Source organism: Arachis stenosperma, chromosome 7 (genome assembly GCF_014773155.1).
Source record: "Arachis stenosperma cultivar V10309 chromosome 7, arast.V10309.gnm1.PFL2, whole genome shotgun sequence".
In the NCBI taxonomy this organism is placed as follows: domain Eukaryota; kingdom Viridiplantae; phylum Streptophyta; class Magnoliopsida; order Fabales; family Fabaceae; genus Arachis; species Arachis stenosperma.
The window spans coordinates 21,024,227-21,040,296 of NC_080383.1; the positions used below are offsets into that span (position 1 = coordinate 21,024,227).

The window sequence follows — 16,070 nt, forward strand, 5'->3', positions numbered from 1 at the left end:
CAAAATCGGACCCTTCGATTAGGCTATCCGGATTTAAAAAAATAATAAAAAAACTAACTCGTACCCTCTGATTTCAACCCCCATAACGTTCAAAAAAATTTCCATGGCATGCAAAACGGAGGGTCCGATTTCCTCCTTCACAAACCAAATTTCCTCCAGCTGCAAATCGGACCATGCGATTTGTACAGCAAAATTTTATGTCCGAAAAACTCGCACGGTCCGAGTTGTTCTACCTTAGACTCAGAAAAAGCTGTCCCACACTTTTGTCTTGTACACCGTAGCTCCATATCCGGGAAGAACACAGCCTACCGTTCTATATCCATAAAATTGAGCCGGAATTTGTATACACTAATTAGTTTAATACTAATATGTATTTTGGGTGTATATGATATTTGAAATATGGGTTTGTTAGAGTATTGCATAGTTAAATATTTGGTTATTGCATTGTCTATAAACATAAACTTTAAGCCGAACCACATAAATTTCTCTTGTGTAATTTTATTCATTTTATTACGCTTCTACTTTTGCATCGATTTTTATCGCCTAAATTCTTAACAGTAGTCATTGATACCACTGACATTCTTCAGCAGTAGTACTTAGGAGCAAGGTCTAGAAAAAGAAGAAAAACAAGTCACATGGATCAAGGGATTGTGTTTTAGATCGGGTAAAAGCCTGCAATTGTCAAGACCCGAGTTTCCAGAGCAGTGGAATCTCCCTTGTTCAACCCTAATAAGATAAGTCAACTAGTAACAACAATTTGATCGTAGATTCACTTTTTTCTCAAACTTTTTTATGGGAACTTATAGTTAGGTGCAAGAGAGTTAAGAGGCAGTTGAGTTGAGTTTTTGTTTGAATTGTATGATTAGTGTGTTTTTGGTTTATTAACGTTTTGTTTTCTTATGGTGTGGGTTAGTGTCCGGCCCATACCAAGTAAAAAAGAAGTGATAATATCTATATTTAATAAATTAAATTAAAAAATGAACAAATTTCAGTTGGTCTAATAATTAGCTCATTAGTTCATTTAAACAAGTATAAGAATTTTGAATATCGTTTTATGCATGCAACAACTGATTGACTAACAAACCATTAAATGGAGATCTAATTCGCGATGGATTAGTCATTGGCATGTCGAATTAGAGATATAGTGAAAAACCAAAAAAAAAATTAAAGTACAAACAACAATGATTTATTTAGTAAGACTACTTTATAATTTTAAAAAATTATATTAGACTTTTTTATTTTAATAAATATAAATTAATTTTAAAAAATACTTCTAACTTTTTAACTTTACAAATATAAATATAAATTATTTTTTATTTACCAAACATAGTGTTTATAATTTTAAAAATACAAACATCTTAAGGAAAAAAAAGCCTTTACCAACTCAATCGCTGTCATACCACAAAAAGTTTAGTCTGTATCAAAATTTGTTTATAATAACCAAAACTTGAATTTACAATTGGAAAAAAAAGTATGTCTAAAACAAGCTCAACAATTATGTGCTTATTGAATGAGCCATATTTATATAGACTATTAGATTTTATTAGATAAAAATTAAAGGCTAATATAAAAGAAGAATATTGATAGACTCTAATAAATATAGAATATCCTAGTACATAAATAAATGCTTTAAATGGTAATACTTTAATATACAATACTTTAAACGACAATAAAATCTTTTATTCTTAAATAATTAAATATAAAATATATGAGTATTTTTTATTTATTAAAATTAATTATCATGCAAAATTTTTTTATAATATTAAAAAAGTATATTAAAATAATATTTTAAATTGTAACATAAAAATATAAAATTATTAAAATTTTATTTTATATTACTTGATAAATAATTAGATTATTATATTTAAAATTTATTAACTAACTATTTTTATTAAAGATATTATTATATAATATAAATTTTCATAAAAATATTTTGAAATATAATTTATTTAAAATATTATATATAATACATGAAAATATTTATTTTTTATTTTTTTAATTTTTTAAAAGAACAAAATAAATAATATAATTTTAAATATATATCTAAATATAAAATTTAATATTTTCATGTATTATATATAACGTTTTAAATAAATTTTACTTTTACAAATATTTTGATAAAAAATTATATTATATAATAATATATTTAACAAAGAAAATAGTTAATAAATTTTAAATATAATAATCTAATTATTTGTCAAGTAATATAAAATAAACTTTAATTATTTTACATTTTTATGTTGTAGTTTAAAATATCATTTTAATATTATAAAAAAAATTTTGTATGATAATTAATCTTAATAAATAAAAAAACTTATATTTTTTATATTTATTTATTTTATATTTTTTAGAACAAAAAATTTTTACTTTTATTTAGTAAAATATGTGATAATCTTCTTTTATATATATATATATATATATATATATATATATATATAGGGTAGTAAAACGGGTCGAATCCATCGGGTCGACCCACCAAACTCGCTAAAAAAGGTGGGTTAGATTAGGATTTGAAACTTGTTAAATTAAAAAAATTCGCCAAATTATGTATATATGTTCCAATTATGTGACTTTATTTATTTTATTTTACAATTTTGTATATATGTTCAAATTATGTGACTTATTTTTTAAAATAAAGATGGTTCTATTGACAAATATTATTTTAAACAATTTTATTGAAGTTAAATATTTTAAAAAAGATAGTAAAAAATTAAATTAAAATTTGACTTTTTTTATTTGTATTTAATTTTTTAATTATTATTTTTTAGTTAATTTTAATTAAATTTATTAAAAAAACAAAGTCAAACGGGTTAGCATTTTGTACCCACTTTAGTTGGCGGGGCGGAGCGGTCCGTCCCGTTTATGATGCGGGACTAGGCAGGGCGGGTTGGAGCGGGCCAACCCGCATTACCACCCCTAATATATATACTATCTAGTAATTTTTTTATATATTAAATAATTATAATCATATAATAACATTAAAATCAGAAAACATATTAAATCTGTTACTGTATAACAATTTAAAATATTATTTTAATATAATTTTTAATATTATAAAAAAAATTTGCATAAAAAATTTGCAGATTTGGCTAATTTTTTTAATTTGACAGGTTTTAAATCCTAACCCGACCCACTTTTTCACATATTTTACTATATAAAGGTAAAAAATTTTTGTTCTATAAAATATAAAATAAATAAATACAAAAAATATAAATTTTTTTATTCATTAAAATTAATTATTATGCAAAATTATTTTTTATAATATTAAAATGATATTTTAAATTACAATATAAAAATATAAAATAATTAAAATTTATTTTATATTACTGGATAAATAATTAAATTATTATATTTAAAATTTATTAACTAATTACTTTGTTAAATATATTATTATATCATATAATTTTTTATCAAAATATTTGTAAAAGTAAATTTTATTTAAAAAATTAGATATAATACATGAAAATATTAAGTTTTTTATTTAGGTATGTATTTAAAATTATATTATTTATTCCGTTTTTCTAAAAAAATTATAAAAAATAAAAATTAATATTTTCATGTATTATATATAATATTTTAAATAAATTATATTTTTAAAATATTTTTATAAAAAGTTATATTATATAATAATGTCTTTAATAAAAGTAGCTAGTTAATAAATTTTAAATATAATAATTTAATTATTTATCAAGTAATATAAAATAAAATTTTAATTATTTTATATTTTTATGTTATAATTTAAAATATTATTTTAATATAATTTTTTAATAGTATAAAAAATTTTTGCATAATAATTAATTTTAATAAATAAAAAATACTTATATATTTTATATTTATATATTTATATATTTTATATTTAATTATTTAAGAATAAAAGATTCTGTTGCCGTTTAAAGTATTATGTATTAAAGTATTGCTATTTAAAATATTTATTTATGTACTAGGATATTCTATATTTATTAAAGTCCATCAATGCTCTTCTTTTATATTTATAAAATCTAATGGTCTATATAAATATAGCTTATTCAATAAGCACATCATTGTTGAGCTCATTTTAGATATACCCGAAAAAAAATACTGTTAATTAAAGAAAATTAATTACCTGACCAAAAAAAAAAAATTAAAGTCGTCTTCAATATATGAGAAGCCAAAATAGTATTTGCTAATCAGACACATTCTATGAACCTTAGAAATGAAATAAAGTATAATTAGAACGTGATTCATCTATGATAATGCAGATGAAGCTGGGATTCCAAGAAATCATGTCACCTTCAAATAACATATAAATGCACCGTATTTGATGATAATAATTGCGTCTATTTTGTTTTTTCCTTGGGCGTTAGCCCCTTGTTTTCAGTGAACACAAAAAATAAATAAAGAAAGAAAAAGAAAAAAGAGTTATGAACTAAAAAATAAAAGATTCCTTGAATTTTTCTTTAATTATTTTTTTATTTACGAAAGTTGAGGAAGCACAAGAATAAGATAAGATGAAGCTATCAGAATCAGTGAGCAAGTTGCAAATTGCAACATCATCAACAATCGGCAACAAAAGAAGGTGAAGTGGATAATGTCATAATCCTTAAACTATATAGGTAGAGGTCCCCACCACACACACACGGTGTGATTTCAGAGACCAAGTTTTATGAAGTGTCTAAAAGGGTCACAACACAACACAACTCAACTTCACCCAAGTGCTATTGCTATCTATTTTTCTCTCAACTGAACTCTCATCACTCTCTCTGGTAGGCCTTCATGTCTGAAAGTTATATGTATAGCTTCTTTCTCTTTCTTTCAAAATTCCCATGATTTTTTTTTTCTTGGTATATAAATATATACAACAATTTTGGCAGATGAAGGATCTGAGTAGCTAGCTTTTTAGTTCTTACACATAATCTCTTATTGCAGAATAGCTTTTTAGACCATACTGAATCTATGGTTTAGAAGAGGAGAAGGTGAATGGCTCCTTTTTCCCTTTTTTTTTCCCCCTTGAATTTACTTTTGTAATTTTTCTGCATCTGATGCTTCTGATTTGGAAGTGGTGTTCTGTTCTGTTTCATACTTCATTTTTCAAGTTTGAGATTGATTTTTTTTCTCTTTCTTTCTTTCTTTCCCTTCCCACTGAAGTTATATATAAAATTTGAGTCTTTCTTACTTTAATATGTTAAGAAGTTATGTATGAAATTTTGTTTACTGTATCTATGAGCATATACTCAGTCTTGAGTTTTGTGTCAAACTCGAGAGTTCATCTAAATTCATGGAGCTTAGTTAAACTCGAATCGTCAAACTCAACTCATAAACTTGATTTGGGGACCTAAATTTGGATACTCAAGAACTTTCTAGTGAGTTAAGAGTTTGTTAACTCAACCCTAATTCTTTAAGCCTTCAATCTGGAAACAGTTATAAATTTGATACAGTTCTGCATAGGATGCAACTGATATAACACTAATTGTGGTGTGGACTACTTGGAAAAATTGAATTATCCATAGGTTTTGGTTGCTTCTGTAAATAGTTGTGGTTGAAAACCTTTGTATAGTCATCTATCAAGTTCTATTTTTCAATGTGATATAACACTATCTGCCAAATTATTTTTTTTATTTAATTTGAGTAATAGATTTTCTCATCAAAACCACATCTGAATTTTGCTTTTAGTGGATTGACTTATATGCATTTATACTTTGTTTCTTGTGTTATGTGTATAATTCTTTGTAGATCTTATAGTTATGTAGTTTTGTTCCATTCATATGTGATTCTATAGGCTTAAGCTTGAGAATCTAAGAGTTGTTATTTGGTTACTAGAGTCTTAAAATGCAAGGAGGATTGCGAGTGTTCTTATCACAAGGAAGTGTAGTAAAAAATGCTGTTTTGCAAAGAATCCGCATGGCAAGTCCCCTACTGCAGCCAGTTGGGTTTTCGCGGTTTGAGTCCGGCGCGCCTTCTCGGATGGAAGAGCAGGGTTTCGAGAGCACGACAGTTGCAGACATCTTGAAAGGGAAAGGAAAAAGTGCAGATGGATCCTGGCTTTGGTGCACCACAGAAGACACCGTTTATGATGCTGTTAAATCGGTATACATGCTTGATATTGTTTTCTTTTTCAAAGGATGTATAGATGTTTACACACAATTCATGTACAGATGACACAAAACAATGTTGGAGCTTTGGTTGTGGTGAAACCTGGTGAGCAGAAATCAATTGCTGGAATTATAACAGAAAGAGGTATGAATATATTCATGGATAGTCCAAATATAAAAGCGTCTATTTTTCATATGATGATCTTGTTGCCATCCAGATTACCTCAGGAAGATCATTGTTCAGGGAAGATCATCCAAGTCCACCAAGGTTGGGGATATTATGACTGAAGAGGTATAAATTATTGTTTGTTGAAGTAATTTTTATTCAACATTGAGCTTATTAAACTACTCTTCCACCTTAGTCCATGACAACAATAAGCCCAACAGAATACATAAATTCAATTATATAAATTCAACAGAATACAAGGATAGCTTATGTATCTTTTTTAAGGAGGATACTAAGACTCTGATACCATAATAAAATTATAATTGAATTTATGTATTCTGTTGGGCTGAATTTGTGGGCCCTTTATTGTTGTCATGTACTAAGGTGAAATAGTAGTTTAATACAGCTACCATTGATGATATTAAAAATCATTACGGTTTGTGCAGAACAAACTTATCACGGTGACACCCGATACAAGAGTTCTGCGAGCGATGCAACTGATGACAGGTATGGTATGTGCTTCTTGGTAATTAACATGAACAAATATAAGGTACTAGCTTATGTTTATTTTATTTTAATTTTTTCAGATAACAGAATCAGACACATTCCTGTCATTAATGATGATAGTGGGATGATAGGCATGGTGTCCATCGGTGACGTGGTTCGCGCTGTGGTGAGCGAGCATCGGCAAGAGCTTGATCGCTTAAACGCTTATATACAAGGAGGTTATTAGATGATGATGATGAAAATGGATTATGTAATAAGGTTGAGGTTGGTTGAGTGCTTGTAGATATGTAATGTTTTAGGCTATAGAGAGCCATCTTTGTTTGCTTCTTTAATCTTGAACTTCCCTTAAGTTTTATGGATAGTACTTGAATTTTCATGTTAATAATCACTACTGCATATGAATGCAGTATGGAATTCTGTTCTCTTCTGAAGCTTGTTTCACTAGTTTAGATCACCCCCCACCCCCTCTCTTTTTTTAGGGTATTCTATTTCACACTGAAGAAACTAAGAAGCAGAGCTGATTACTCTTTAAATGAGATAGGTTAGATAAACAAAATATTTTTGTAATTAAGTCTAATTATTTTTTTTTTCTTTTTTTATGTCCCCTTTTTTTTCTTTAACTAGAACTTTTTGTTATTAATCCTAAGTTATTGGACTAACTTGATTGAATTTGGTTATTAAAATGATTTGACATATGAATATGATATTATTGTTTTTAAATAATAATAATAATAATAATAATAATAATAATAATAATAATAATAGTTGTTTTATTTTGTCAAAATTTACTGAAATTTTTAAAACAAGCTTTTCTAAGAAAATATAAGTTACCCATCAACAAAATAGGGAACGATGTTATTTTTTTACATAATTACCACTAACATTTTTATTAATCTACTTTTCTTTATTTATGTTAGAGTTTAAAATAATTAACATATAATATAAATAATATGAGATTAATTAAAATAATCATTTTAATTAAAATAATATTTTTTTTATCTCACAATCAATTGACTTGAATTTAAATTTAAAAAATTTACAGGAAAATCAAATAAGAGAGATTAAAATATGAGAAATGGAACAAATGTTATTAAAATTAAAGTAATATTTTTTATATTTTAATAATATTTTTTTAAACAATATCTTTTAAAAAATATTATTTAATAATAAAATAATAATATTATTTTAATTTTAATAATATGTTTTAAAATATTATAGTTACATAATCATCACAACATAGTCCTAATAAAATGACCACTTATATATAAGGTTAGCTCTTTAAAATAAGAGGAGAAAAATTATTTAAAGTTACCTAAAAGTCTAAAACATTGACTTTAGGTGGGTTCAAATGCCGAATATAGGTATAAGTATCGTCTTTGTAACGTACAAGTTTTGGGGTAATAATAAAGTCATATAAAGAATTCTAGAAGCAGTACACGTAGAAACTTCGAAGCAATTTTGTGATATTTTTATCCACCATATACAAAACCAAGTCATTCTGATAATTTAATTTAATTAATTTATTAATTTAAAAAAAGAATAAAAAATTTTAATAAAAAAAAAGAAAAAACAAGTATATAAATAAAAAGTAAATAGACTTAGTTAAAAAGATATCTTGTTCGCTTTAACATTTTTTTTTTTATCATTTATCATTAGAAAAGTAAGATTGTGATGGTGACTTGCAGAACAGGCTAGTTAACTACAGACACAAGACACAACTGAGTGAACATAAGAAGAACGAGATTCTGCATCTTGGTTTTTCTCCTCAACATGTTTTCTGCTTTCAACTACTTCTTCACCACTACTCCTCCTCCTTCTCTGCACTTGGTGTTTCTGTGATTGAAGAACAAAGAGTCTTTCTTTGCAGTGCTTCTTGGTATGAAAAAATATAATCCCTGCTCACTTTTTGTTGTATGACTTGTATTCTGTCTTTACATGTGAAGATGCCCTTTTTCCCTTTCCGAGTTTTGACCATTTTCTACTCCTTTTCATGATTTTTTTTCTTGTTCATGGCAAAGTTCAGATTACTATACTACTTAATCAATATATATATAACCAACTTGGATTGTCGAATGATTAGCTTACTTGTCTGCTTAAGTAAGTATTGAAGTTTGAATCCTACTTTTGTGTATGCAGTAATCCATTAGGCAGCATCAAACTAAAGTTTCGATTTGCGACGGATCAGTACAGTACCATTGAAAAGTATATGAGTAGTTTCTAATTTAATTTCCAAGAAATTTTGTCATCTGGGTCATGCTTTATGTGTTGCCATAAACGTTAGTGCTAACCATGGTTGTCAAAGTCACAGAAGACGGGCTTCAAGAGTTGACAGAATATATATATACACACGTGTGTATGAATAAAGAAGCAAAAGAATTGCTAGCTTCTTTACTACGGAATATGGAAGAATCAATTGGATTTTTTATATGTAGTAGTTCTTTTTGTTGAAAAAGGAAAGTCCACTTGCATTATTCAAATGAAGGATTTTCTAGCTTTCATATACATTGTGCTGAGACAACTGTGAACCATGTGCTTATTGTGTCTTTGATGCAGTTTGGTTTTTCATATGAGCAAATTTCAACAAGGGGGGAGCTTAATGAAATTCACTTCTTATTTTGGTTCTGTTTTCTCTTATGATCATGATATTGTTGCTATTCCCAGCAAAGAAATCATGTGTCTGGCATCTGTTTTCGCCGGCATCATCTTATGTCTTCTTGTAAGTACACCGGCATCATAAACAATATTTGCATATCTAAGGACATAACTTTTAGAAATTCTTGTAAGAAATTTTGAAGCTTGATCCTTTCTCTTGGTTCTTGAAGGTGTATAGATCAAGTGCTGTTTTGAGTTCTCTATTGTTCAATAAGGCATATGGCAAATTAAGCACTATACAGAAAATTGAATGGAATAACAGGTGAAATGCCTTGCTCATAATTATTATTCGTGTTTGCAATTATAATTATTTATATAAATTATTTACAGTTTTTTTTTTTCTAATGCAGGGGAATCTCTACATTCCATGCTCTTTTTGTATCATTTGCTTCTTTTTACTTCCTTATCATATCAGACATTTTCAAGGATGGTTCACATGAAGACCTAATTATTAATAGGTCATCAACTCTTACAAATACAGCATTGGGGGTATAAGCAAAATTTGATTTTGGTCTCATAAGTCATATCAATATTTTTGGCAGATATATTGATATTTATGGCAGTTGGCTTATTTGTTCTTTTTTATGTTTGTACAGATTTCTGTTGGTTATTTTGTAACAGATCTGGTGATGATTCTTTGGCATTTTCCAGCATTAGGGGGTCTGGAATATGTAAGTTGAAACTTTAAAGATACAAGCCTGCAAGATGCTAGTTATTGTTATGTTAATACATGATAGGATGCATAGAAACATATGGGTAGTCTAGAATTTTCAAATGACAAATCCGTCCTTCATCCCACAAGTTTGTCCATCTGCATTTTGAAAAAAAAAAAAAAAAAACAGACATTAATCCTAAAAATTCAATCCGCCACCTACATAAAATACATGTTGTAATACAAAATATACGTTGAAAATGAGTTAAACAACACATGTAAATACATGATAGCTGATTTGGTGGCTAATTTTTAGTGTGTAAATAATATTTTTGTTAATCAAATGACAGATTTTATACGAAATGACTAATCTGTCATCCTATTTTCAAATAGTGAAGGATGAATTCGCCATTGCTTACCCTTATTTTTAATGGCTAACCATCTTCATTCATTTACATTTAGGTTCTACACCATGGGATATCCATGCTTTCAATTTTAATATCTCTGCTAAGTGGTCAAGTTCAAGTCTACATACTAATGGTTCTTTTTTCTGAGAGCACCACTCCATCTATAAACCTAAGATGGTAAATCTGTTATTCAGAAATACATTTAATTTCTCATACTTTGTCAATATTACTAATTGCATTAATTACATATATAGGTACTTGGATGTTGGTGGTCTTAAGAGCTCCAAACTTTATATTGTGAATGGCATTGCATTGTTCCTTGGGTGGCTGGTAATGTCCATTATACCCTTGACTTTAACTCTAATTCTGCCACCTTTAAATACTGTGTATGAAAGGTTGCCTAGTTGACTCTGCCATGCATGAGTTTAATTTTAGTGCTTTTTTAATGTATTTTTTACTTGAGATATGTTATTTGTACATAATATTTGTGGGATATTGTGGCAACTTCACTAATTTGAATGTGTTTGGTGACTTGGGGTGGTTAATTATTAATCTACTTTGTGGCAGGTTGCTAGGATTTTTCTGTTTATTTTCTTCTTTTACCATATGTGGGTCCATTTTGATGAGGTTAGCATTTGCTCTCTGATTTCCTTGTTACATTTGTTTCAATCTTCTCATATTGCAAGAAATCATTAGGGTCTGTTTGGCTCCTATTTTTATTTTTTAGTGCCTAATTTCTCTATATTTTGTGAAATAGAAAAAAGTAAAATTGGTGATATAAATAAATCTGTTTTGTGCTTCAATTTTTTTTTTTAATTTATAATTTCAGGTAAAGGAGGTAAATGCTTTGTGCTATTACTTTATGTTTGTGGTGCCATCTGTGCTGACAATGATGAACATATTTTGGTTCTGGAAGATTGCCAAGGGTATGGTCAAAACTATTACAAAAGCAAAACACACAAAGAGGGCTTAGATCATCTTACTGCTATAAATATTCATAAACCATTGATACTACTTAGCTTGCCACAAATGTATAGACATTTGATTTACTCAAATGAGTTATATTCTTAATGATAGTTTTTAATCTGAATGTTATGGTACTAAAAAGTGTGGTGTCTACTTATTAAAAAGGTTAAAAATTAATATTTAATTTAAAAAATATAAAAATAAATAATTTTAAAAAATTAAAATTTATTATAAAAAATAAGTTAAGCAAAATTTAGAAAATAACTCATAAATACCATAGAATTGGCCTATGAATAATTCACTTATTCTCCTGTATTAAGTCATAGTTGATCTTAATTAAGAGTTTTCCCTTTTTTTCTGTTTTTTTTTTGGTATCTTTGTTTACATCTTTATTTAGATTTTTTTTGTGACTGAAATAAACTAAATAAAGAAAAACAAAACAAACAAAATAAGGAACTGCTTAAATAGAGGGATAGTCCCATTTAAGACTACTCTTAAACTCCTCTCAAGGTGAAAGAAGCTCCATATGCGAAAGTTGTAACTTCATCGCCATCTTTACCATAGTATCTGCCACCGTGTTTGCATCTCTCATAATTAAACGAAAGTCAACACGCCAATTCCAATGCATGATATCTCTTATTTTGAGCACCAATGGATCAATAAACCCAAAACCATCTTGAGTAACAAGATTAAATGCTTCCACACAATCCGTCTCACAGATAACATCTCGTTGACCCGCATCCCAATTAAGTTAAGAAATATCCTCTCCAAATAGCAAATAATTCTCCTTGAAGAATACTATTACTCTCAATCATTTCCAAACACCCCCTTTGCCAACTCCCATTACAATCTCTAATAACACAAGCAAAACCAACACGATCACCCGAACCAAAATAACTAGCATCACAATTAATCTTAAAAATACCAATAGATGGGGATTCCAAAAATCATTTAGAGTAGAGAGAAGGGACATACGTTGTAATTCAAAAATATTCCTAAGCTCCTTTTCTGAAGTTAATGACAGACAAATCACTTTTTCCGGATGCCAAGTTTCATGAGGATTAAAGATGTCATTATTCATTGCTCGCCATATCCACCAAAGTCCCGAAAAAAACTTGAACAGATGCTCTCTGCTATGATACAAGAACCAGTTCTTCAAATCCAAAGGATAACAAGAAACCAAAAGAATGTTTGAAATAAAAAATTAATAAAATGTTAAAATAAAGGAATGATTATTGTTAAATTTATGATTTTTATAATGTGAAGTCTCACTACTTTAATTCAAAAGTGATTAGATAAGTTCACTTTTTTTAAAAAAATTAATCCTCTTTCTAAAGCTTGTTTCATTATTTCATAAAATTTTTTCCAAAAAAGCTTACAGATAAATTACATTTTACCGGAGATTAAACTATATTTTGCAAAATATGATTAATTTTAGTTTTTTTTGTCAGATAAAATACATTACTCTTGGCACCCTTTTTTTTTTTGTCAGTGAATTAGACAACCTTCAATTCTAGGTATTTAATACATTCACACACTTCTCAAATATTTTATCACATTTTTTCTTAATTGCACTATCTAAGATTTAAATTCTAGACTTTTTTTGTGCTCATTGTCTGGTGCCAAAAAGGTCCAGACCAAACACCCCAATACTCAACCCAACCCAGAATTGAAACTCTTCTTTTCCACAATTGCTTGCTGCAGCTGCGTTCCATATTCATGGCTAACACACCCAAAAGATCAACACTGCATTGTTGCCTTCTTCATGCAAAGAAGATGCTGCTCCTGCACCTCATTATTACCAAGTCGACTTGCTCTCTGTGTTGCCACATGGCTATCCTCCGTCGTTGTTGGGATTCCTCACCGGGTTTCCTTCATCGCCACTAGCTACAACTCCATCTTGGTCATGGCTTGAAGTTCGTGACTTCTCTCTAATATGATCTGCTGGGGTGACTTCAATCTCTGCTCCACTTCTTAGAGAGTCCTCTTGATCGTCGTCTACCTTATGCTGCCGATAGGTATTCCTGTTGACCGTGCCATAGTCATCAGCTATGATTTGGCTCTGATGTAAAATTTGGTTGTTGTTCCTTCCTCTCCCAACTAGGTCTTGGCTTCCACTTTCTCTATCACCTCTTCTATTAACTCCACTTTCCAAATTGCTTGCATATACCAGTGTGCTCTGCTTTTTAAGCGTTGGACTCACTCTTATTGTCTCCCTGTTCAAAATCTTCTTGACTGTCTCTGGTGGTTCCAAGTACCATCGAGATCCTAAATTATTCGCTGCAGCTAATTTAGCTATGGAGTGGGCTAAAGCATTACCTTCTCTGGGTACCCACGTCATACCACATTTGTCGGAATTCTCCATCAGCAAATTAATGTCTTGAAGTATAGGTTGTATTTCACCTATATTACCTTTGGACTTGACGACTTGTGTTAAAGTAAGTGAATCAGTCTCAATGATTACTTTTTCTATTTGCATGTTTTTTGATATTATCAGAGCATTCCTAACTGCCATTGCCTCTGCTGCCAATGCTGAACTAGCCTTTATCCTTATTGCAGAACCTGCTGATATTGCTCCACTTCTAATGCTCTTGTTATATGCTGCATCAACATTAATCTTGACCCAATTTAATGGTGGTGGTTTCTAGGTAATCCTCCTAGCCCTGTCCCTTTTTTGTTGTCTGTGACTCTACTCTTTGCTGCTCTTCCTTATCTATGAAGTCTTGTTCCATTAGTCTAGCTCTCATTATTGTAGTCTTTGGATTGATGCTAACATGTTGGTGAATTGCCTGATTCGTTGATTTCCATATTTCCCATATTAGGAAAGCTAGTTTGCTTATGAGCCTATCTTGACTTTCTCTCCCCTCTTCTCTAATTCTTCCTATCTGTTTAAGCATCCATGCGCTGAAACTTGTAATTGTCTGTGGTGTTGGGCTACATTAAACTTGGGATCCAAACCATGCTGCCCTAGTCCATGGACATAATAGCATGGCATGCTCTGTTGTCTCTGGTTTCTGCAAACAAATAGGACACTCAGGGCTATTAGTAACTTTTTTCTTATACAAATTAGCATACACTAGCACTATGTTGTGGGCAACTTTCCATAAGAACATCTTGATTTTTTGTGGGACTTGACATCCCCATATTTCCTTCCATAAGTTCTTAATATCGTCACTTGTCGAAGGACTCCCTACACCAGCCGCTGAAATCTCTTTTTCTCGCCACCTTGTACCCTGACCTAATAGAATACTTGCCTTCAAAAGTATGAGGCCAGATAAATCTGTCTTCTCTATCTATAATACTTACTAGGGTTCTCATAATTTTTTCTATATCTTCTTGCCTAAAACAGGTAGTGAGCTTACTTAAATCCCATCCTTCCCCCTCCTTTAACAAATCTTTTACATATTCAACTTCAGACCTTCTACACTCCTGTATTTTATTTGTTCCCAAAATCCAATTGTCCTCCCTAATTCTCATTTTAGTCCCGTCTCCCACTATCCATCTTCCATTCCTTTTCAAAAAATTCTTTCCTTGTACCAAGCTTTTCCATGCTCAAGAGGAGTTCCTTTGTATTCTTTGCATCCCAAAAATTACCATTTGGGAAGTACACTGCTTTAAGCACTTTCACCCAGATGGCGTTTGGACTCTCTACCATCCTCTATGCTTGTTTAGCTAGGAAAGCTAAATTTTAAATATAAAAGTCCTTAAAACCCAAGCCTCCCTCTTTTTTGCTTAAGCATATGTTATTCTAACTCTTCCAATAAATTCCCGTATCCTTTCTATTTGAAGCCCACCAAAATCGAGCTACTCTATAACTCAATTTTTGAGAAAAACCTTTAGGAAACCTAACAATACTTATAGCATATGATGGGATGGCTTGTATCACTGCTTTGATTAGTACTTCTTTGCCCGCTTGATTTAACAGCTTTTCTTTTCATCCTCCTAATTTCTCCATGACCCTGTCTTCTATCCATGTTAAGGCTGTATTCTTAGACCTTCCCCATTGAGCTGGAAGCCCCAAATACTTTCCAGGATTTTCTCAAGAAGCCATATTCAAAATCTCATCTATATTCACTCCTTTTTGAATTGATATTTAGTTCCTAAAGAAAATGCCAGATTTTTCCAAATTTATCCTTTGTCCCGAAGTCTCCGTAAAGGACTTAAGGATTAAAATCAGTTGGTATATTTCCTCTTCATTTGCTTCTGAGAAAATGATACAGTCATCCACAAAAAGGAGATGGGTCAGTGTAGGTGTTGAGTGAGCTACTTTAATGCCTGATATTCTTTTATCTTTCAGAGCCACATCCATAAGTATTGTGAAAACCTCGGCTGCAATGATATACAAATATGGGGAAAGGGGATCCCCTTGTCTTAGACCCCTCTGAGGTTGAATCTTTCTTTATAACTTTCCATTGATTTTAATTCTGTATGTTACTCGTCTCACACATTCCATAGCCCACTTTACCCACATAACATCAAAACCAAACGTCTTCAGGGTGGCTTCAATAAAATTCCACTCCATTCTATCATACGCTTTATTCATATCTACTTTAATGGCCAAATTCTTTGATCTCCTATTCTCTTTTCTACTCAGACTATAGAACACCTCTTGCATTATGACAATATTATCTTATATCAACCTCCCACCCACA

The 16,070-nt window shown here is 29.7% G+C and overlaps 2 protein-coding genes across 8 annotated transcripts; both read left to right on the forward strand.

The window, feature by feature from the left end:
* Positions 1-4,506: 4,506 nt before the first annotated feature.
* Positions 4,507-7,168, forward strand: LOC130940158 (CBS domain-containing protein CBSX3, mitochondrial-like). 5 transcript variants are annotated; one of them, XM_057868213.1, is made up of 7 exons: positions 4,612-4,742; positions 4,906-4,952; positions 5,797-6,063; positions 6,132-6,213; positions 6,287-6,360; positions 6,681-6,741; positions 6,822-7,168. In XM_057868213.1, the coding sequence occupies exons 3-7, from the start codon at positions 5,806-5,808 to the stop codon at positions 6,965-6,967; spliced, it is 621 nt and encodes a 206-aa protein (XP_057724196.1). In that variant the 5' UTR covers positions 4,612-4,742; positions 4,906-4,952; positions 5,797-5,805; the 3' UTR covers positions 6,968-7,168. The 5 variants fall into 5 exon arrangements, with proteins under 5 accessions (XP_057724199.1, XP_057724196.1, XP_057724197.1 ...); XM_057868215.1 differs by lacking the exon at positions 4,612-4,742 and adding an exon at positions 4,751-4,769; XM_057868216.1 differs by lacking the exon at positions 4,906-4,952 and having other exon boundaries at positions 4,507-4,742.
* Positions 7,169-8,420: 1,252 nt separating this feature from the next.
* LOC130941438 (uncharacterized) lies at positions 8,421-11,547 on the forward strand. 3 transcript variants are annotated; one of them, XM_057869941.1, is made up of 10 exons: positions 8,421-8,617; positions 8,878-8,943; positions 9,295-9,457; positions 9,564-9,655; positions 9,744-9,882; positions 9,990-10,064; positions 10,508-10,629; positions 10,707-10,782; positions 11,020-11,079; positions 11,282-11,547. In XM_057869941.1, exons 3-10 carry the CDS (start codon positions 9,308-9,310, stop codon positions 11,423-11,425), a joined length of 858 nt encoding a protein of 285 aa, XP_057725924.1. In that variant the 5' UTR covers positions 8,421-8,617; positions 8,878-8,943; positions 9,295-9,307; the 3' UTR covers positions 11,426-11,547. The 3 variants fall into 3 exon arrangements, with proteins under 3 accessions (XP_057725924.1, XP_057725926.1, XP_057725925.1); XM_057869943.1 differs by having other exon boundaries at positions 8,422-8,617; positions 9,050-9,457; XM_057869942.1 differs by lacking the exon at positions 8,878-8,943 and having other exon boundaries at positions 8,422-8,617.
* The last annotated feature ends 4,523 nt before the right edge of the window (positions 11,548-16,070 follow it).